Here is a 21,764-nt window from a genome sequence, read left to right as displayed (position 1 = left end):
GGCGGCGTTGCGAGAGCAGCCCCGGCGCCTCGGCGATGGGCCGTGGCCGCGGGGGGCCGCAGCCGGGTGCGGGCAGCCGGGGCCCGGCCGCGCGGCGGGACGGGACCAGCCATGGCGCTTCCCAGAGCTCCCGGCTCCCTCCTTGCTGTAGGAAAACGCTGGGCTTTGGTTACTGATTTTTCCAGAAGCTTAAAACCTAACCATTTGTTAATTTCACGGGGGGGGGGGGTGGAAAAGATTACTTTGGAAAAAAAACTCCAAACCCTGCTTTCCTGTGTCCCTCTGACAGACTACTAACTTGAAACCTAGGGCCAAAAACTGCATTTGGATTTACCAAAACAAGTCTTTGGAGGCAACAGGTTAAGTCTCGTCTGAAAAATGGTAGTGCAGTGACCCAGGTCTTAACAAAATGTTGGATGTGTGTTAGCTAAGATTCATCCTGAGATCAGATTCACAGGTGCAGTAGTAAGGATGCTTGCCTCTAGTATACTGATCCTGCAAATACAGGGAAAAGTGTCAACATACCTGAGTCACTCACTTGACAGAAATTGTTATCTTAACTTTTTATAGAATGTAGATATCCCTGTCCAAGGTATCATCAGTCTGTTGTAGTTCTTTAAGTATCTGCTTATGGTTAGTAGGCAGGTTTGAAAATATACACCTTACCCCAAGAATTCTGTCAGGCTCCTTAATGTTGTGGGTTGTGGTGATAATGTAGTTAATGGGTATAGAGGGATGAATAAGCAAGGGTCCTATGGGAATAAATTTGCGACTTGCTGATTTTGCAGATTAATGCTGATTAACTAAAATTCTGTTTGTCTTTGGAAGATCAGAGTGCTGGCCCAGTGTCAGTGCTTTCCAGCAACCGCATCCAGACCAGAAGCAGTGTGAAGTGCTGTCACAATATTGGCATGCTTCCATCAGTGGAAGCAGTATTTAATATTGGTGTAATGCCGCACAGAAAATATCATTATATTTTTCAAATGCTTTTTGTTTTTTCATATAGTCATCATATAGTTTTCCTTCTGCTCTTAATTATCTAATTATCCATATACATTATATAATGTAAAATTATTCATTTTGCATGTCTGCATTGGTATCACAATGTACCTTATCCGTGTACATTAAAAAAAAGCTGCCTTGAATGCTTGACGTTTTATTTTGCCAGCATGTGAGATGGAAAACTGTGCCCTTTTGCAATCTTTATAGACATGTTTTATGATACTAGATTCTGTTTTGCACATGTATTTTAGTACTGCTATGATCATTGTTTTGTAGCAGCTGGCCTATACTGAACATGTGTTCTCTTGTCTGCTGTGGTTTGCATATTTCAGGGTATGGTTGTAACTAGAGATGAGTTATTTGCTTCCTTTCCTGTCTGAGAAGCTTTGGTATTACTTTTATCACTATATCATTAACGTATCTTGTATGGTTCACAATTTGGACAAATATTACTTTAAATAAAAATTTGATGGTTCTTATATGACAATAGTGATAAATGATGATGTGAATTTAATTTCATTGGGTCCAGGTGGAATAAGAGGCTGGAATGGAGTAAATACATTGTTTTATTTATCATTATCCTGTCAAAATAAAAGAATTAGAACAACTGTATTTATGTAGGGCAAAATATATTTTTGGTTTTATTGCTATGCAGATAAACTATTAGTCTGGTCATTTCTCAGAGCTTGCTGACAGCTCTAAATTTTGGACCTCTTTCAACCAGCTTATTCTTTACTGCTTAATACTTCCAAAGATCATTGTAAGATTTTCTTTATTTACCTCTTCTATCACTGCCTCACAGGGTTTTTAAATATTATAAATTTCCAAATAAAATAGCGTTTAAAAAAAAGCTATCAAAATAAGCTTCCTAAAACTTACAGAAAATATTCTGCTGGATTAAAAATGCTATTCTTCATTTCAGCTACCTGATCTTTAAGTTTCCTTATAGTTGAAAGCTCTTTTCACCTAAGCTTTCAGAGAAAAGGATATCAAGGAGCAGAATAACAATTTTAATTAAATTGTTAACATATTTTCCTGGAAGATTTCCCCACCCCCACCATCCCTACTAGCATGAGATCATCCTCTACAGGGAAATGGGTATTCTGCTTGACGGAGTATGAACTCATTGCATTATCTAAACTAAGATGAGGTAATTCTTAGTACTCAGTTAAAATCAGTGTTGTCTTCTGAGAGCATTGCTGCTACTCTGACATTAGTGCTGTAAGGCAGAAAAAGTATTGCTGATAAAGCATGCATTTGAGAGCCCAGCAACAAGACAGATACCTCTTTGTGGATGTCTTTTGTTCTTTAAAGAAGTATAGGTGAATTGGTGCTTTAAGGTGCTCAAAAGTCCATGGATTTTAAATTACAGATTCTATTCTGAAGATGAAGCAGATGTATTTGTAAATACCTAATGTTCAAATATTGAGCGAGTGGGCATTATACCGAGTTTTTCCTTCAGTATCTCTCCAGCTTCTATACAGATACTTAGACAAGTTCCACTCAAGATGCAATAATAGAATGCAGTAAGCTCTAACAATTCATTAAGCAATTGAAACGGGGCTTGCAAAGGCCTTAGTAAAAAATATTTTTATGATGTTTTGTGTTTTTTGAAAACAAAGTATTATAATTCGTTATAACTCTAGTCTCTGCTACCCACTTCTGCAACTTTCATTGTTTCTGTGGCTTGGGATCAAGGACAGCAGTTGTAAATTAAGGTTGCAACAAAGTCAAGGAGGTTGTCACTCAAGAGGCACTAGTTGTCACTAGCACTCCTTGCCCGATGGTATGGCATAGGGCTGGATGACTGCAGTACCACAGGCAAGAATACGGTTACTCCAGATTTTCTAGAGTCAAATCAAGAGAAAGAGGTGTCTCTGAAGAGTGATTCAGATCTCAGGTACTTGACTTACCCTTTTTAAGTGCTTGTCTTTTTTTTTTACATAGGGAACTTATAAGGAATTAAACTTCCAAGTTAGGAAGAATGAATCCAGATCATAGTGATGGCGTGATCTATGTTCAACACCATAGACCTAGTTCCTGCCCTATGCTATTGTCTTTAAAGTAAATTTCTAAAATATAAGGTGTCACGTTTATTTGATACTTTTGTAATTTGGTTTTCAGGGAATCTCCTGTGTGCTGCTAATTTATATGATATAGTTCACAGGTCTGGAATCATTTTGTGAGCAAGAGGATTTCTTAATTGCATCAGCGCTCCAAGATACAGAGAACGGTATTCAGAGCAACCTTGAACATCTTTTGACTCCACTAAAATATAAATAAGCTTGTCCTTAAGAAATGAGGAAAGAGAGAAGGTTATATATACTCCGATTGGTGCTTCTGATGCATTAGTAATTATTGTCATGGAAAATGTGTGGTTGCAAGCTAGAGTATAAGTATGAAATTAACAGACAATAATATGACTGTGTAAGGTGGCAAATATAGTTGCCAGCCTCGCATAGATTTAAATAAGAACCTCCATCTTGTCAGTCCAACAAATCTTACTACTTGTTCTGGCTATTTATATATCTCTTTTTAATCATAAATCTGCCCTCTAAGCAAGTTTCTTTAAAATTCTTGCCTTGTACTGCTTAGTTTCTTGGTCTAAACATTTACTACTTTGTCCTACCTGATGATTTAACTTTATGTAATGCTTAATCCTTTTCTGAATGCTGAGTTAAAGATAACTTGTAGGAATGTGTTCCCTGAGTATAGACAGAGTAACTGAGAGGGAGGGTTATTGTTTTTAAATTGGTTTCTGCTTTGGTATCATTCATCGTTTCCCTGCCCATGTTCTGATCAAAAGTCAACAGCAGCCCACAGTGTAGCGTTTGTTCCATCAACTATTTACAGTTATGATGTTGGGTTTCTATGTTATTTTTACTGCATTTATTTCCATCTACCCCAGTTGCAATTGGATGCAGTGATGTTTTTTGTGAAATGGCATGCAGAAAAATGACTTATTTCACAAAATTCTTTGCCTTAGTATCTAATCTTGTATGTTAATCTTTGCACACATCATATAATTTACATTGCTTGTTTTTGGATCTCAGTTTCTCTGAGAAGAGAATTTCCATCTCATTGAGATGGAAAGAGCCAAGTATGACACTGTTCATAATTTTAAGAAAGCTATTAATGCATGTATGGAGATTATAATATTTTAAAGATTGCTGTCAGTTTCTTTGTGTCTCTCATCCTGCTTTTTTGTAGGCATTTTCAATCATTTGCTACCAGCGGTTTGCAGATTTTTTTTTTCAGAGTTATTACACTTTAAAATACAATAATTTAGAAAAATATTCGATTTCTTCTTTCCAATATAAGTTACCTAGGGATTACTCAGAAATGCTAACTTTGTCTACCAATACTCATATTCCTAGGCTAAAGTTACTCTGTGTGAATGTCTCTATTCATATTTTCTCTATAGTTAAGGAAACCTAACAAAAATTAAGCAATATGTATGAAAGTGAACTGTCTTACATTTCTATTTACTTATGTTTTTAAGTGGATAATTAAGAGCCACAATGACAGATGTAAGAGATGGACGACAGTTGGGGGAAGATCTGGCAGATGCAAAATCTTTTCCTGGTTCCAAAGGGTAAGTGAAGTATTTTCAGGTTTAAGTCTTGAGTGCAATGTCTTGAGAAACCTTGTACTACTGCGGAAGGTGAGAGTCATAGGAGAAATGTTTAAAAATAATTTCCAGTTGTGGTAAATTATAATAAGCATAAACAACAATTAAAGTTAGTTTACTGGCTTTGACTGTATACAATCTCTGATAAAATTGGGCGTATGTACATACAAGGTATTGAAAAGCAAAACACTTAAGGTGAAGTTAGATCAGCCTTAACGGAATTATCAAGTCATTAATTCCTCTTGAAAAGAGAAATCTCTTTCTCATCTTGGGCTAAATGTGCACACCCTTCCTTGAGCTGCTACTGGAGCTCACCTGAATCCATGGCAGCCAGTTCAGCTGCTTAAACTGACCTACTGTAGAGTTAGATGTGCAGAATCACTAATGTAATGTTAGATGTGCCAAAGCACTAGGGGCAGGGCAGCCTTCAGCTGCGAAAGGGAGGAAGAGCAGGACTGTTCTTTCTGGTGACCACTAGTTGGTAGACTGGCATACCTCTGTCATCAAATTATACCCTCCCTGGGAAGTTGTTTTGTTTCTGAAATAATTTTCTTTATTATTTTAATGAAAAACCGATTTAAGGGCATTACAAACTTTTTTTTTTAATTATAGAGTGTAATATGATACTGTGGGTCCCAATCTCGTAGCCACTTACCAGGTGCTTAAAGTGAGAAAAGCCATACCAACTTCAGCATGTATTGACCGGGTAAAATTTAAAGGAGCCTTAAAATCATGAGTGCTGTTGTAGCTAGTATGCACATGGAGGCAGAATTACAGCTGCATATAGAGTTTTTGTCATTTCCTAGCTTTTGAACGTTCACCTGTGAAAACTCAGTGGTAACATGGCTTTTGGTTAAAATTCAGCTGTAGATTTACATTCTTACACCTAATCTTGCCTCCAAGTACATGGCTATCAAAAGATAATAGTAAAAGACCTGACTTCTTGTTGGTATAATCACTGGTTTCCTTAGATTAATATTTATATTCCCCTGTGCAGAGGCATTATCATTTCAAACACAATTCTTCCTCAATTCTTTAAAATTTAAGTTTGTTACAGGTTGCACAGAAGATTACTACAAATACAAATGCCTTTCTGTGAAGTTGTTTCTTATTTGCATATGTGTACATCTTACAGAACTTGAAACATACGTTTGGGAGCATTACTATACAAAGCAGTCTTATTGGTTATTTCAGTGCCTCTGTGCCAGCGCAGTGCTCCATTAGTCTTAGATCAGATCTATCCACTGATTTCATAGACATAGTTTCTACGGAACAAGTAGCAAACCTCATCATTTTCATTGGTTTTGTTGAAATAACCTTTTTTCCTTTCTATACAGAAAGAGCCTGCCTGTTAGCAAGTCCATGGACTCTGGAATGCTGCCAGACTACAGTTACAGAATGGACTATCCAGAGATGGGAGAATGTGTAATAATAAACAACAAGAACTTCCACCGAGAGACTGGTATCTCATTCAAATTTTTAAGTGTTTTCTTTAGTTTAGATAAATTAGTTGTGCACATTATTCTTCAAAATTAAATACACAGTCTAATTTTGACAGTAGTCTAAAATTAAGCTGTTTAAATAAGTGTAATTTATTTCAGTGTGTTTTTCCAAATATGCATAGAGGGCATGTGTTAGGGTATAGTAGTAATGGGGAGAAAAACTGATCTACAGTGCAATTCTGTCTTACCTTTTAGTCATAATTTATAGTTTGTAAATGAAATCCTTTTCTCTCTGTTTATTTAGATAGGTAGATATACAAATAAGTAATAAATCTCCAAAATAGGTACAGAGAGAGGGGTATGGTGTGCATAATATTCCAGGCTGATACAGATATAAGTAAGAAAGCATTTGCCTCGGACAGACTATGCTGTCTATATCATATCAAAATAATACATTTCTTTTATGTATAGGAATGTTACCTCGTTCAGGTACAGATGCAGATGCTGCAAGTGTCAGAGAAGTTTTTGTGAAATTGGGATATAAAATCAAGCTTAACAATGATCTTTCATGTAGGGACATCTTTAAATTACTGAAAAACAGTAAGTAATAAGACGATCAGTATGTGTATTAAATGCACCATTATTTCTAAATACACTGCTTGCCTGCAGATCTTCTCTTCCATGTTTGTCTTCCATGATTTTTCACACCTAAATAACTCCCAGTGGTTTGTTGCTAAGGATCATATGTACATCGTAGTTTCTGTATTTATTCATCATTGTCTGTCTATCTTTTGTGCCACTTGGAAAAGGATACTGAGGAAACAGTCATCTTTAAAGACGGCTGGAAAAAAAAAAGGCTGAAACTTGAATATACGCTGACTGACTTTTTTGACCCTTGGACCACTGAAGCTCTGCGAGTTAGAAAGAAACTTGTCTAATTGGGTAGAGAGGGGTTTCTGCATTCTGTGCTTAGTGGTGTGGCCCAAGAGGTATTCTGATTAAGTGACCAGAACAGCAAGTGCAGGGCCTGAATTACTCTTGGAGAGAAATAAAATAACCTTTGTTTTGTTTGACTTGTGGGGGAAAAAAACACCCTTCTTTCAAGTGACAGCTTTATACTACTGTTTGGGTTAGTCTTGCTTTGTTTGGGCACCTAGACCAGTAAATTTAATGGTACCTGGAGATAATCTGTTGCCTTGGAACACCTAGTCTGTTCTAGTTAATTGTTGGAACATTCTCGGATGTGATTGTGGCACATGCCGACTAGCACTCTCCCAGACTGTTTGTGGGCAAAGCTGAGTGGTAAAAGTGTTCCAGGGACTATTCCCAATAGCCAGTTTTCATGCAGTGTGTTTGTTGTTTTTTATTTTATTATTATTATTTTATTTATTTTTTAGTATTTACTAACATAAAGGCAGGTTCTTATTGCCAGTTAATATTTATGTCAGAGAATGCTCTCCTGGGCACAGTATAGTTGCAGCCTGTCTGTTGAGAGTAGCTGAAAGTAGGAAGTGACATTCCCTGAATCCAGTCTTGCTTGTGGTATAAAGCTTCCAAATGGACGATGTAACTGCAAACTGCAGCCTAACTAGAGATTCACAAAAAACAGACAGGTAAATCTGCTTACTTCTGTCCCTTAAAGGACTTGCGGAAGCTGTTTGTGCTGTTTCCTGACTTTTCTGGATGCAGTGTTTGTCCATGGATTATAGAAATGCCTGCATGTGCCTCACTTGAGGAAAATCAAAATAGTTCAGTGTTTCCAAAATAGAAATTCAGTATTTTGGATAGCTCTTAAAACAAAAGACTTCAGCTTTCAGAAATGTTACCTGTTTCTTCTAGAAACTTTTACATCTTAAGGTTCCCACTCAGAATTCCTTTTGGATCCCTTCTTTTAGATCGAATGCCTTGTGTGTTTCTCTTTGTATATTGAAAAGAAACATCTCAGTCCTCAAGTACAGTCCCCACAAGCCTAGGCAACAAAAGAGGCCATAGAGCATCTGTTCTATGCTCTTTGCGCACCCCAGATTAAAAGGAAAAAAACCCAAAGCTTAGGGGTCTTTAGGCAGAAAACCCAGAGTCATGAAAAATCTTGTTACACCTTGCTGCAGGGTGAGAGAGAGAGGTAATGTTAATACTTAGGTCCCTGCAGCAGTAACCGCATTCATGCTACATTCAGTTCCCATGTAATCCAAGCAGTTGAAACATCTCTCACACTAAAAAGAAAGGTAGGACTTTCCTATCCTTTCCCAAAGTGCAGAACTCCCTGTTGGTCCGTTCCCACATCTGGAGACTGTTGATCATGGTTGTGAGAGCAAGGAGTACCATTCGGACTTTGAGACGCTGTGCAAAATCATTACAGCCAACCGACTTTGTCTCCTTACAATGTTTGTGGCCTAGTTCTGTGGCCATGTTACAATGGGTAGGGTTGGCCTTTAATTTGGGGATTTCTGTGTCCAACCTGCTGAAGTAAAGTAGGCTGGCTCCTTTTACTCAGAAGTGAAAACTGATTCTGGATTTCCAAATTTGGGAATAGTTGTTATGAAATCAAGGAGTTCTGTCACATTGGGAGTATCAAATGTTTGGAGATTTTGGGGGAATGCAAGAAGTTAAGATAACTCTCTTTTCTTTCAAGCTTCTGAAGAAGATCACAGCAAGCGAAGCAGTTTCGTTTGTGTATTGCTAAGCCATGGTGAAGAAGGACTCATCTATGGTACAGATGGTCCTCTTGAATTGAAAGCACTAACAAGCCTTTTCAGAGGTGACAGGTGCAGGAGTTTGGCAGGAAAACCCAAACTCTTCTTCATTCAGGTGATGTACAACTGGACAATGATCTTCAAATCATCTGAATACTTCAAAAATTCATGTTTCCCATTAATTATCGATGCAAAACCAATAGTTAATTTTTCCTAAACTTGATTCAAATGGAATTAGTTTCAGAATAAGATTCTCTTCAGGACTAGAAGTGGCACAGTCTGGCCTGCTTAGGCAGTATTTGCAATAGCTCAGGCTACTTAATCCATAGAATTAAGGTACTGCAAAATCTTTCTAAACACTAGCCAATATTTTAATGAGTTTCTGAATATACCTTTGAATTAATAACTATTTTAATCAAACTGGGTAGTTAATTTAAATAAATGCTAGTTACTTCTCAGTCTAACTAATGAAAATGTATGTATGAATTCTTATTATTTTTGTAGGTTTTTAATTGGGAAATAATCAACTTTAAAACTGAAAAAATCGGTATTCTAATGACTATTGCTGCCTTTATTTCTCACTTGTTTTTGTTTTCCATTCTTCTTACCAAATAGGCTTGTAGAGGGACAGAATTCGATTCTGGTATTGAGACAGACAGTGGATCAGATGAACCAATGTGTCAAAAAATACCTGTAGAAGCAGACTTCCTATATGCATATTCTACTGCTCCAGGTGAGAGACTTGCAAAGAAAATGTTTGTTGCTGAAATTATTTATAGATATCAGCTGGTACTGATACTGTAAATGACAATTTGCAGTTGTCTCTGATCATTGAGGACTCTTTAGTGGCTGATTACTTCATTTGTTCTCTTTCAGGGAAATATGAGTTTTCATTCCTCAGTCTTTTTTTTTCCCTGATTTGATTTCTTTTTGAGATAGTTGCTACTCTCGGTTTCTACCAAATATCTCTATATTATATATAGAGATAATATAAAATATATATATATAATATTAAAAAAGTCTTTCTCACTAGCAAAACCTCAAATGTTCATCTGTAGTCACATACCTGAGTTTAGCTATAACGTCAATCTGTATTAATCTGGGTTGTGCAAATAATTTATGGCAAGAAACAAAAGGTAGTATTAGTAGGCTGCTTTTGAGAGAACAGGACAATCAGATATCTAAAATTGTACATACAGAACTGGTGATAAATACCAGCATTTTATTTGGGTGACACCTATATCTTCATTGCACCGTTAAGCAAAATTAGTAGTGGGAGAGCCCTTGCTATGCCCATTAAATTTTCAATCAGCAGAAATGGGCTCCAGTCTTTAATTCATGCATGTAAGCCTGAAGATAGTGACACTGAAATCCATTTTGTATATTGGCTCTGTCTGTACTATCATCTCTCCTTTTATATGGATCCATAATGAAATGGTGAATGACTAATGGCTAAGACTGTTGCAGCGAGACATATTTTTCCTTCCTTTGATTCTTCATCTACTTAGTTTTCTTGAATTAGAAAAGACGTGAGGATTAGAAAAGTCTTTTCTGTTAGAATTTGAAGAGGTCATCAAATCTAAACTTTGGGTTAGTGGTTTCTGGATATGTTTTTAAAATAAATGAAAAAAAAAACCAAACCCTAATTGCTATTGGAAACAATGCATTGTTCCTCTAATTCCTATCCTGTCTTGTGTCGGAAGATGCTACATCTGATCGATTTAATACGTCTCTCTTTCATAGGCTATTACTCCTGGAGAAATGCAGCTGAAGGCTCCTGGTTTATTCAGTCACTATGTAGAATGCTGAGGGAACATGCAAGGAAACTTGAACTCATGCAGATTTTAACTCGAGTAAATCGCACAGTGGCAGAATATGAATCCTCCTCAACTCGGCAGGATTTTAATGCAAAGAAACAGATTCCATGCATTGTTTCTATGCTCACCAAAGAGTTTTACTTCCCTTGCTAAAAAAAAATTGCACTTTGTGATTTTTTTCAATTTATGTTTTTTATCTGTAACTTATACACAATGTTAGTATGGAATACCACTTCTAAATTGGAATTACTGTTCACTACTGTGTGTAGCATAGATGAGCTATCTCAAAGTTAGATGTGTCCATTATTAGAAGTATAGCTGGCTGTGTCAGAAATGCAAACTGGAGTAGCTGAAGCACAGGCAAATTTGAAAGTAATGCTTGGAGTACCTGCAAAAATTAGGAAGAGAAAACTGAAGAGAGGTAAAATCATGTATCAGTTCCAATTGGTGCTACATTTCACTTTGCTGAAGGGGCAGAGAAAAGAAACAGTTTTTGTAAATAGTTTGGTTTCGTATCTTTGCAATAGGAAAAAGATAAAGGAATATGGTATGTACTCAGTAATGATGGTAATATGATAGTAGTGTCATCGCACATTTCTTCTTAAGAAAACTCATGTTTTTAAAGTTTAGGTTATAAACTAACCTAAGCTTTTTTTTATAACTTAGATTATAAACTGTGGAAAAGTGACAGTTTCATTTTCTACATACAGTTAGGTAGCATACTTAGAGTGAAGACAATTTTGTCCTGATTATTTTGCATTTTTTTCTATGAGGTATCAGGTAAAACAATTTTATCAACACAGTATCTATTTCAAAAGAAATTTTGTATTGACTTTGAGTAACTTAGGGACCAGTCTTCCAAAATGCCTTTTTTTTGCAGCTGTTTAGGAGAGGATGCTTAATACTGTTTGGGAATAATTTGGGCCTCAAAATTCAGTGCAAAAAGACTGCATTCTGAATAATCTGCTTTCCTTTTTCTGGCCATAAATTAGAGGTCTTTTAGGATCTGTTTTGTGTTAGGTACACACCTCTTTTAATCTGTGTGAAAACCTAAATTTGTGGTATTGGAGAAATTTGATTTACTTTGTTAAATATCAAATGGGACAATTACTCATGTCTTTTATGAGACTTTAGCTAAAGTGTATTAACAAACAGTAAATTTAAATCTTTTAATTTTGACTCCGAATTTTGTGACACACTTCACCTGGGACTAATGTTAAAGACATGGAATAGGCTTTTACAAAATTGTAAAACACTTATATTTATGTTTCAGCTTGTAACAGTCTTTCGGTGAACAGAAAAAGACAAGTCAGAATGGTAAGTGACTATATAGGGTGCTTGCAAACAAGGCTTAAAACTCTTGAAATTTTATAGCACAAATAAGGTTAGCAAATTGATGCTCACTTCCAGAGGCATATGGATTTTTTTTTTAACGTAAATATTGTTACCTAAATTGTATAATGTGTTTCTATATGTATTATTTGTTTAAGATCTGATAGCTTTTGCAAATTAATTTTCACTTTAATTACATCACTCTTCTTCAAAATACTGCTTTCCCTTTTCTTCACCATCTGCTTTACGTGAAAAGTTGGAGAGGCTTCTTTAATGATTTGTATACCTTATAGCCAGGTAATAAGAGTAGCAATTGAGACATGGCAAATGCAGGTTCAAAAGTTATGCAAAGGAGGCAATTCTAAGCATCTTGGATGAGTACTCTGGTGACTGCTGGATAAAGGAGAAGCCTCATCTCTCTCTCATAGAAGTGTGAGACAGGTCTATTCTATTTTAAGTGATAGAATTATGATCCACATTTCTATTGAAAAACTAAACAGGTCCCTGTTAAGCATACCTAAAAATAACACTTACAAAAGCCCATATGTGGATTTCCTCATGTAGGTTGTGAATCAAAACAAGCAGCTACACAGTTATGTTGTAAAAGACTGACAGTGCTTCTGTTAATCTACTTCAAAGTAATTGGGAGTATGAAGATTCTTTGAATTTTTAGTTATTCTTCTTTGAAAAAGTCCTGTCACTGGGTATGATTTTTACCTTGGATTTAAAAGGCTCTGACCTTGGTCCTTCTTTTTGCTCTTTAGTCCCATTTTTGCAAGAATTGCAGTCTCTTGAAATATTGGCATCTTTGAAGTTTGAATACAATTCCCTTCCTCCCCTTTAAGAAGGACAAAGATTTAAGTCAAGATTGTTTCTAATTTTACTCAGCAGTTTTGTGCTCATACCCTACAATAGGTGATTAATAGTAAATTGAATGTCCAGCACCTTCATCTACCTTTAACACAATTAACGAGAATAGAGCTTTTAGACTGCTTTTGGTTTAGCTGACAGCCCTCCTCCTCCAAGAAAAAAAGCCCCAAGAGATGCTGTGAATGTTGTACCACAGTTAATATAGGCTCACTTCATTATATTAAAAGAAATACAAATTCCACTGAAATGTGCTATAAATGAAACAAGTCAAACTCTCAGCCTCCACATATTAACTTCTTGAGCCATGGTTAGCAGCAATGAGAATTTAAAGTGTCCAAAAATACATAAACCTCGCATCCTTAGAAGTTGGCTATATTTATTAAACAGTAACAAGTACTTGCAAGCACAAAAACATACACTCTTCACACGTTGTCTCTTTGTGTCTGCTGTTTACTTTCAGGTATCCACGCTGCTGCTTGGTGGCTAGCCACATCATTTGGGTTTGGACCTAGGCTTCTGTCCAGTGCCTGGACAGGATGTTCCTTGGATGTTCACACAAAGAATATCCACAAATGCCTCTCTTTTTACGGATTATATAGTCTGTAGTCTTTCTCTTACCGTCTTTTGACCTCCAACACCATTGCTCTTTCTTAGGCTTACCAGCAGTGTCATACTTTCTCAGTCTTACCAGTGGCATTGCTGTTGTGCAAGATCAACTATCTGCTCCAGCTACTTTTCATATCTCAATAATTTAGTATTGATGATTGGACTAGCTGAACCTGCACAAGACCATTTTTCTTCAGAGATTCTATAGGCTGTAGCTGTCCAGTACTATGCACAAACATTCTTGCACACATTCTGCAAGTACAGCATATATTCATTCTTACTAACTATATACTGGTCCTGACAAAAATGTAAGTTCACAGCTTCCAGAACAAAAAGAAGTGAGAGCACCAGTTAACAACAGATCTCAAAAAAACCCTGAAAAGTAACAAATTAAGCAAATTTACTAATAAAGGATTTGGGGAAGCTGGCAGTTTCTTAGAGAGTGCGTACTGAAGGTAAAATAGCCCACTTTCCTGGAGAAGGCCTTCATGCCAGACTTCATCGCCGTTTCCAGGCTAAATATGAGCTAGTGTTCTAAACTAAAGATACAGGTATTCACAGTTAACTGAATCATCAATGTAAATCATGTCAGAAAAGACCTTAGTTTTGAAAATTTTAGATTTGAAAAGCCATCAGAACCACAAACTTTTCATAAATCGATGATGAAGTTAACAAAGATGGCATACGAGAGACCCAACTGTTCTTAGTAAGGTTGTCTGCTTATACTAGCAAAACTGAGAAATGAGGCTTACTTAATGTTGTTCTTCAAACATGTTTGATACTAAGCAATGGAAGAATGAAGAAAATAGACCTAGGTTGAGACAAGGGTAGGTAGTGCATGCTGCTCATTTTATACTAGGTTGAGTGTTCCCTTCTGGCTACACAAATCTTTAAATTTGATGCAGTCAGTCTGCCCTCTTCCCACAAAAACCTTTGAGAGTGCATATTTCAAATTTGATTTTATTAAAAAAAAAAAAGGGGGGGGGCAAGTCAAATATTGATGCCGGTAAGTCCCATGGAAGCTGTCTTTGAGCTGCCAAGAGAACAGAATTTGCATTTTTGGTAATCTGTTCGATATAAAAGAGAACCCATGCAACTTGCTCAAAATATACAATGGTTAACAAATTACTTGGTCCTTGTAAGTATATAATGCATTCCTGTTGGATATGTGTGTGTGTGTATATATATATGCACTCCCCTGAAACTTTAAATTAACACTAAAAAGACTACTGTACATTAGGGGTAATTTTCTCTAGCATCTTATCTCCATTTCTCTTGTGTACATACACACTCATGTATATGCACACTTGCCAAGTCATTGCCTGAAAAACCTTGGCTTGCTTTGAAGAAGACAAATCTCTGAACCTTCAGCTAATGCCGGACAAAGCAACAACCAACAGGCACAAAGTGAAAACAAATACTACCCAAATTTCAACAAAATACACTGTTTCTCATAAGAATTAGATTTGAATCTACCTAGAAATTCTGTTTTGGTTTCAGGCTCAGCTACTAAGATGATTTAGATTAATCTTTGGGAGCCACGTTCTGTTCCCAGTCATATCTGTAGAATTTTGTTGTATCTGTATAACTCAGTTGTACCAACAAGGTGTAAGTAAGAGCATAATGGCACAAGTAGCACTGGCTTTAGCCTGATATGTTTGTAAACATTCTCATAAACTTAAAATGGTCATTATTTCCTAAACATCAGTTACAGATATGGCTGTGCACCTTTGTGTCTCTTGTAGGTGTGTCTGATTCCAGTGAATTTGGTGTTACTGGCAGGATCATTAGCTTTCTAGTAAGGCTGGGAGTCTGATGAGCACAAAACTGATTCCATGTCCCTGGTTAGTAACTGCTCACAGAGTCACAGAAAGGTTGACTAGAAGGGGACCTGTAGAGGTCATCTCATCCAACTGCTTGATCAGAGCAGCCCTAGCACAAATACTAGGTCAGGTCAACTGTTGCTTTCTCTAGCCAAATCATTCAAGACCCCAAATATAATAATTGGCTTCATCTGGACACATACACTGTTAATTTCTTCAGTTGCAAATATAGCTTTATATGCAATTTATATTTTTAACTACAATTTTACATTATTTTCTGCTAAAGCCGGGCAGTATGCACATGAAATCACTTTTAGAAATATTAACAGTATGGATAGTAACAGTAACAGCATCTGACTTTTCTGCAGTCATATCCTATATGGAATGATATTTATTAGTAGGAAAAACTAACTTTCAGTTGTATATTTTCTCCTGTTAATGAATACAGGCAGTGGAATGGTCATAGCAAAACTTCTCTGTTTTTTAGAGATAACAGGGTCAGAGATAAACTACTGCTTCATCACCACACGGTGTCACTGTAGATAGCACAATAATCTCCAAAATAACATTAATGCATCAGTCTTTGATAATTAAAAAAAAAAAAAACTCCTGAATGAAGCAACCCTTTCACACATCTAAGTGTTCCCCCCCCCCCGTCTGTCAGCTTGAGTGTTTATTACATTCTGGGACTTGCATCCCAAAATACATAACATCACATTATTGATTTCCAAGAAAATCTCCCCTATGCCTGTCTCATTACATATCAAAGCAAAACTGAAACAGTTCATTTTGAGGCAAAAAGGGTTCTCTCTGCTATTCTAGACCTAGACTTAAATTTGGAGCAACTCCTACTGCAGAGCCCCACTAGACCACCAATGTACAGGTAGTCCTATAATGTTTAAAACAAAACCAAAATTTCTGCCATACCTGTGGTGATGTTATTTAAACAGCAGGTCAGTGTGATAGCTTGCTTTGCCTGTATCATGGGTGGTGATTACTGAAAACAGGTTTCTCATAAGAATTAGTATTGTAAGTCCTCAAATTTTGTGTCTGTGAGTCTTAAAGAGCTAACTGTGTAGTTGGCATTTTCCTGGATAATCATTAAACAAAAATTAAGATCTAACTTTTCCAAACAAACAAAATACACCTTTTTTTCTTGCTAGTGACCAAGATGTTATTTGTGAAGACAGTCACTTTATTAAAGCAGCTCAGGAAACTCAAGCAGAAAGCAAGATGTGCTGCAGTCATTTTCCAAAAGGTTGTGTTTAGTGTTTGCATGTAAGATTTGGAATCAGATTCAGTAGTTCACCACTGCTGCCCCCAAAATTCAGAGAGCTTATCTGGATGAGTGATGGGGCTCTGCCTCTGTCTGCAGCACACAAGACCAAAATGTTTCTGTCTTTCCTAACGTGATGAGCTTCATATAGGCTAGCTAGTGAATTCAATAGCATGGATCATATAGAAGGCTGAACTAGATGATCTAATTGGCCTTCCCAGCTTCAAATTGTGTACAAAAAGAAGGCCATTCAAAGTTGTCTTATTACCTCTAAAGAAGGACCAGATAACAGGTTTGTCTGCATGTGCATAAAGCTATAGTAATACTAATCGGCAGTTTGAGATGGTCTGATGCAAAGAGGTATATATAGATGAAGAGTACTACATTAGCCTCACAATCATTGAGAAAATATTGGTTCCATTTATTTAACTACAATACCGTTACAGAGAGCAGTGGAAATGACTAGTGCTCTGCAGCTCGCAGCTTCTATACAAAAACATAATTAATACTAACTAAACCTTGACAGCTACCTTACATGAGAATTTCTTTTTTTGGATCCTTCTTAACAGACACAGTTTCCTCTTTTTGTCCCTGTCAACTTCTGGTGTTAAAATGAGAACATTTTTGGGTTCCCCTTTATCCCATTCAGCTGAAAACAGCTTCTTCAAACACACAGTCCACACCTCTTCTGCATGATACAATGCAAAAAGGCCAGTTAACGGGAGGATGTAACCCTGCCTTGTTAGCATTTGTCTTATCTAGGTAAAACAGTTCCCCTGCAGAGCCTCTTAGCTCTTCTGTGTTTCTTCTTCCCCTGCTGGTTCTTCGTCCTCTGCTGTCCTGCCTTGTCTCAGTGGAAGCTGTAAGCTTCATGGGTCAGCTGAATGTGGTCCTGCTGTGCAAAGTCCTGAGCCTGGACATGCACCCACAAGGCTGTTCCTTACTCACCGCACATGGGTTATATCCTTTCAAAAACATCATGGTTCTCACAGTCCCATTGGCCAGACTGCAGGTAAGATTGGTGACTCTGAGTGTGTGGCCTTCTCTGTTCGACCTGCCTTTTATTAATAGTAAGACCTCAGGAAGGCAGTAAGTAACTGCAAGTGAGGTACAGCCTCTCCAACCTTCAAGCCTGACATTTAATGCAGACATAGGTTCACCTGAGAGTTCATCTTTTCTTGTCCAGCATAGGGTAATATTATACGGCACTATTATGATAAAAGTGGCTCCTAAGATGTGTGGAAAGTAGGATGATGGTGGACTTGGGTGTCCAGGGTGTCTTTTCTGCACCCAGCATGTAATTGTTGCTCACTGTAGCTGACATATCTTTGAGGGCCTGGATCCTAAATCTTGTTGAAAAACAATGGGGTTTTGGGTCATGCTGAAATCTGTTGTTTTTTTTTTTCTTTTTAAAAAAGACAGTGTAGCCACCTGGAGCTGCCTGGATCTCTGGTGGAAGGCAGGGAAGACTCACCTGTCTGCTGCAGAAATGCCATGTTGTTTGCTAAAGCGACTGCAGTAGGGCCCAGTTTGCCTTCCCACAAAGATAAGGGAGGGACAGCAGCAACGGGAGAGTTACCATGTGTGCTGCTACGCCTCACTTGTGTGCTGCAAGGGCTACAGAGAGTAGTATGGCCCTGCTCTGAGGTGCTGGCAAGGCATGGCTGGTTGGGCAAGAGATGAAGTGAGCTGAAGAGGCCTTCTTGGTTTATATGGTGTGCAGTTTGTAACGCAGTTTTGACCTGCTTGAGCATGTCAACCCAGGTATTTTTTTAATCAGCTTTTTTCTAAGGTACCCCTTGCTCCAGCATATGGCTGCCAAGTGAGATGCAATTTTGCCACACTTCCCACTATTGATTTAAGTAGGTATTGTTACTGCCACTTGAGATAGAAATCAAGGTGGAAGAGGTTATGCCCAAAATTTGTAAATCTACAGTGAAGTGCCTTAGAGGCTCCTAAGAGAGTAACTCAGAGTCTCAGTCCTTGAGCCTAATGGGTTTGTACCAAGGTAACTGGAGGGAGGTTTTGGCTCAGTACCTTTCCAAGGCGCTCTGCAATCCTCCTGGGGAAGAGGTGTGGCATAACCGTACAGTGCTGTAACTCAGAAGTCAAAGTTTTAAGATGTCATTGCCACAAGCAGCTTTGTGCGAGTGTTTAAGGTAGGGAAGGATGCATGTGCCATGGGTGCCTGTCTGAAAGGGGCAGCCAGTGAATGCAAATGGGCCTGAGCCCCACTGATGGCTGGTGGTGCTCCCACTGCCACAAAAGAAGAGGGGCTTCAAGGTGGAGGGATGAATAGGAGGTAGCAGGGAGAGCTGGGGAAGCACCAGGGGCAACAGGGGGTGAGAGGTCTGAGAGAGAGCTGGCACGTAACACTGGTACATTTAAATATCTTACAACAGCTCTGGAAAGCTTTCTGGGGAGAGGAGACTTTACAGCAGCATATCAGCCACTCTGAGTCTTTCAAGTTGGATGTTGACCTTAGGAATGTAATCAGAGAGCTGATTATAAATAGCTTGTGCAGTTGCTGATGAGATTAAAATGTGTTGTGGCAGCCAGCTGGAAGTAGAGGGTTACTCCAGTGTGTGCCCAGGATGCTGTATGACCATTAATCTATGGCTACATGTTAAGTGTAAAAAAGGGAAGTGGTTAAAAAAATGCTCAGAAAATGCTACCAGTGAGGGGAAGAAGGAGGAAGCAGCCTGGCTTACAAAACTGGGGGATGAAGGACATGGGGGAAGGGGCCAGAGAGCAGAGAAAATTAAGGGGGGGGGGGAAGGACAGTCACTGGAAGTGCTCAGGGTGGGGATTGCAGATTGGGCATGGGGTGAACAGACAGTTTGGAGCTAAAATACGAAAACACCCTACAGGGAAAAAGACTAAAAGAGGAAAATCCCAAACCAGGGAAATGCCCTGAACAGCAGAAGTAAAAACCTCCAGGTAAGCCATCAGTACTAATTTGCGTTCAAATGGCAGCATGTGATGGATTTTGGGAGGATGAGAAGGGCAAATGAGGAGAGGGGAAGTGTGAGAGTGGGGTGACTCAGCAGGGCAGAGGGTGGCAGTTCCTGGTCCAGGTGGAGACTCAGAGCTGCCAGCAACACTGTGGATCCACGACGCAAAAGGCACCTATGGATGCTGGTTGTACCAGCTGCCAGCTTTGGGCAGGACCTGTGCTGCCCCTGGGAGCAGAGGTAAGCTCACAGCTCCAGGAAAGCCCCAAGTCATCACACTTAACAGCCTCAAATATCTCACAAACTAGGCATAGATACGAAATGACAGGTGGATCCATCGGGGAAGGAAATGGAAATGAGATGGTGCTGAGCAGTAGAAGAGACAGTGGTGTCAAACTGCTGCGTGGTTTTCTGCAGTTATCATGATGAACAGTTTTAAGGAGAAATCAGAAAGGAGACAGGAGCCTTGCAGATACTTCTATAGAGCATCTTTCAAATGTGAGTTACAGCTGGGAAAAAAGTGGAAGAGTGCTTGTTTGGCAATGGGGCAAACATTGCTTCACAGCACGAGTGAGGGGGACCAAGAAAGGCCTTGAAAGCAAAGAGAAGTAGACTGTATTAGAAAACTATGTTTGGAAGAGAACAGTGGAGCAGCAGAGAGATGCAGAAGGAATGGGGTGACATAAAGGGCTAGGAAACCACTCGGTACAGCTACCTTCAGGAAGCTGTCTGTGGGGAAAAATCATCTGCAGAAAGCCTGAGAAAAGCATTGGCAGTGACCCAAGATGTGGAGCTCTTGAGCAAGAGCTTTAGTTGTGTGGATGCACTGGAAAGGCCAGATTATAGGATATTTTGTAGTTAAGTACAGGCAAGCTCTGCCTGTGTCCCGAGCTGGTTGGTCCTTCGTTTAGACAGAGGCTGAATTTCAGCTAAGCTGGTTTCCTGACAGTTTACAGACAGACAGATACTACTGAGGATGAACCTAAAAGCCTGAGGTTTCTTTCTGTGTCCTGCCTGTGAGGACATAGAGGCCCAAGTCAAAGATCACTCTCAGGTTATGGGCCTGAGTGACAGGATGGAGCATGACCCATAGTGATAAAGAAAGGAAGCGGCAGGAAGAAGAGATGAGGGAGAATATTTTAGCAACATCAAGTTTTTGCTGACAAGAGGAATTACTGGAGAGACCACCTGTCTGTAGTTTGACAGAAGAGTTACATCTGGAATTGACAGTGGATCTGTGAGTTAGCAGCATTATGGGATGCAGTCAAATTTGTCTGTGGATGAAGGAATCCTGAGATAAGGTGTATAAGGACAGGAGGAGAAGATAAGCACAGAGCCTTGCTTATTCACTGCTGAAAGCTGGAGGATTTGTGAGGAGGTTGCTCATCTGTGTAATTCACGGATGATAGAATTTTGCTGAAAGAAGCAGCAAAAAAAGTTATGAAAGATTAAAATGAACACTCTGAGAAATGCTAGAAAATGCACGTTTTTCTCTACCTTACTTCAAAACAAAGTAATAGTTATCAGCCTTGTTCTGATGACTGAAGTGTATAGAGGGTAAGTGAAGTATGTCTTTCTACTGACAGCTAAGTGCATTCACAACAGAAGTCACAACAACAAATTTCATAGATGCCAACTTCTAAAAAGAATTTTTTAATCAATAGATTATTCCCATGCAGCCATTCTTCAAAAAATCTATTTGGGGTCGTGCTTCTGTGGCTGAGTTTCAAGATTCCCTGATGTGAATATTTACAACTCAATGTTACCAAGTTGTAACATTGTGGAAATCAAAAGATAAAACAGACCAGAAACCAAAGAGACTGTTTTTTGTTTCCAAGCTCTCTGCAGAGTGAGAAATCAGATACTCTTTACTGACATAAAACATAGCACTTAAATTATTAAAAATAATGCTTCTATGAACAAGGAAACTTCTGAAGTCTAATTTCCTGTGGCTTTATGCTTCCTGTTTATGTTCCTTTTATGCCATGCGTAATAAGGGTAAGCTCTGATCAGAGCTTTCTCTGCACTCTGAAGTCCTGCCCACCTTCTGGCTAAACTTGCCGGTGTCCACAGCCTAAGTTGGGCTTCCATTGCAACCTCTTTCTCAGTGCAGGAGCTAATCTGTGTGCGTCTCCTTGATGTGCGACTGAAATTAGCCAGCAGATTAAAAATCTGTTGGGGATGTTGAGGGAAAGTGAAAAGGGGAATTGATTGAAAACATAGTGCATTCCCACAAGCCTCATTTCCTTTGGAAAGCTGACTGAAAAACAAAATGAAACCAAAATACAAACCATTATCAAAACAAACTGCTCCTGTGC

At 38.5% G+C, this 21,764-nt stretch overlaps 1 protein-coding gene across 8 annotated transcripts in view; it reads left to right on the top strand.

Annotated features, from left to right (window-relative positions):
* The window catches only part of CASP3 (caspase 3), a 32,204-nt gene that overhangs the window by 386 nt on the left and 10,054 nt on the right, over positions 1 to 21,764 (top strand). For 3 of the 8 annotated variants that reach the window (XR_010884415.1, XR_010884414.1, XM_067297964.1), the window contains exons 2-7: positions 4,505 to 4,597; positions 5,971 to 6,095; positions 6,547 to 6,675; positions 8,708 to 8,883; positions 9,384 to 9,501; positions 11,859 to 11,902. Coding sequence is in view for 6 of the 8 variants with exons in the window: in XM_067297964.1 (XP_067154065.1) it covers positions 4,524 to 4,597; positions 5,971 to 6,095; positions 6,547 to 6,675; positions 8,708 to 8,883; positions 9,384 to 9,501; positions 11,859 to 11,902 (666 nt within the window). In the remaining 2 variants the exon portion in view is untranslated. Of the gene's footprint in view, positions 1 to 2,119; positions 3,236 to 4,504; positions 4,598 to 5,970; positions 6,096 to 6,546; positions 6,676 to 8,707; positions 8,884 to 9,383; positions 9,502 to 10,511; positions 11,759 to 11,858; positions 12,132 to 13,247; positions 14,200 to 21,764 lie in introns of those variants that run through there. The other 5 variants (XM_067297961.1, XM_067297962.1, XM_067297966.1 and 2 more) reach the window with 4 other exon arrangements.

The sequence above is a fragment of the Apteryx mantelli genome, chromosome 5 (genome assembly GCF_036417845.1).
Source record: "Apteryx mantelli isolate bAptMan1 chromosome 5, bAptMan1.hap1, whole genome shotgun sequence".
NCBI lineage: Eukaryota > Metazoa > Chordata > Aves > Apterygiformes > Apterygidae > Apteryx > Apteryx mantelli.
This window is presented reverse-complemented; position numbering and strand designations above follow the sequence as displayed.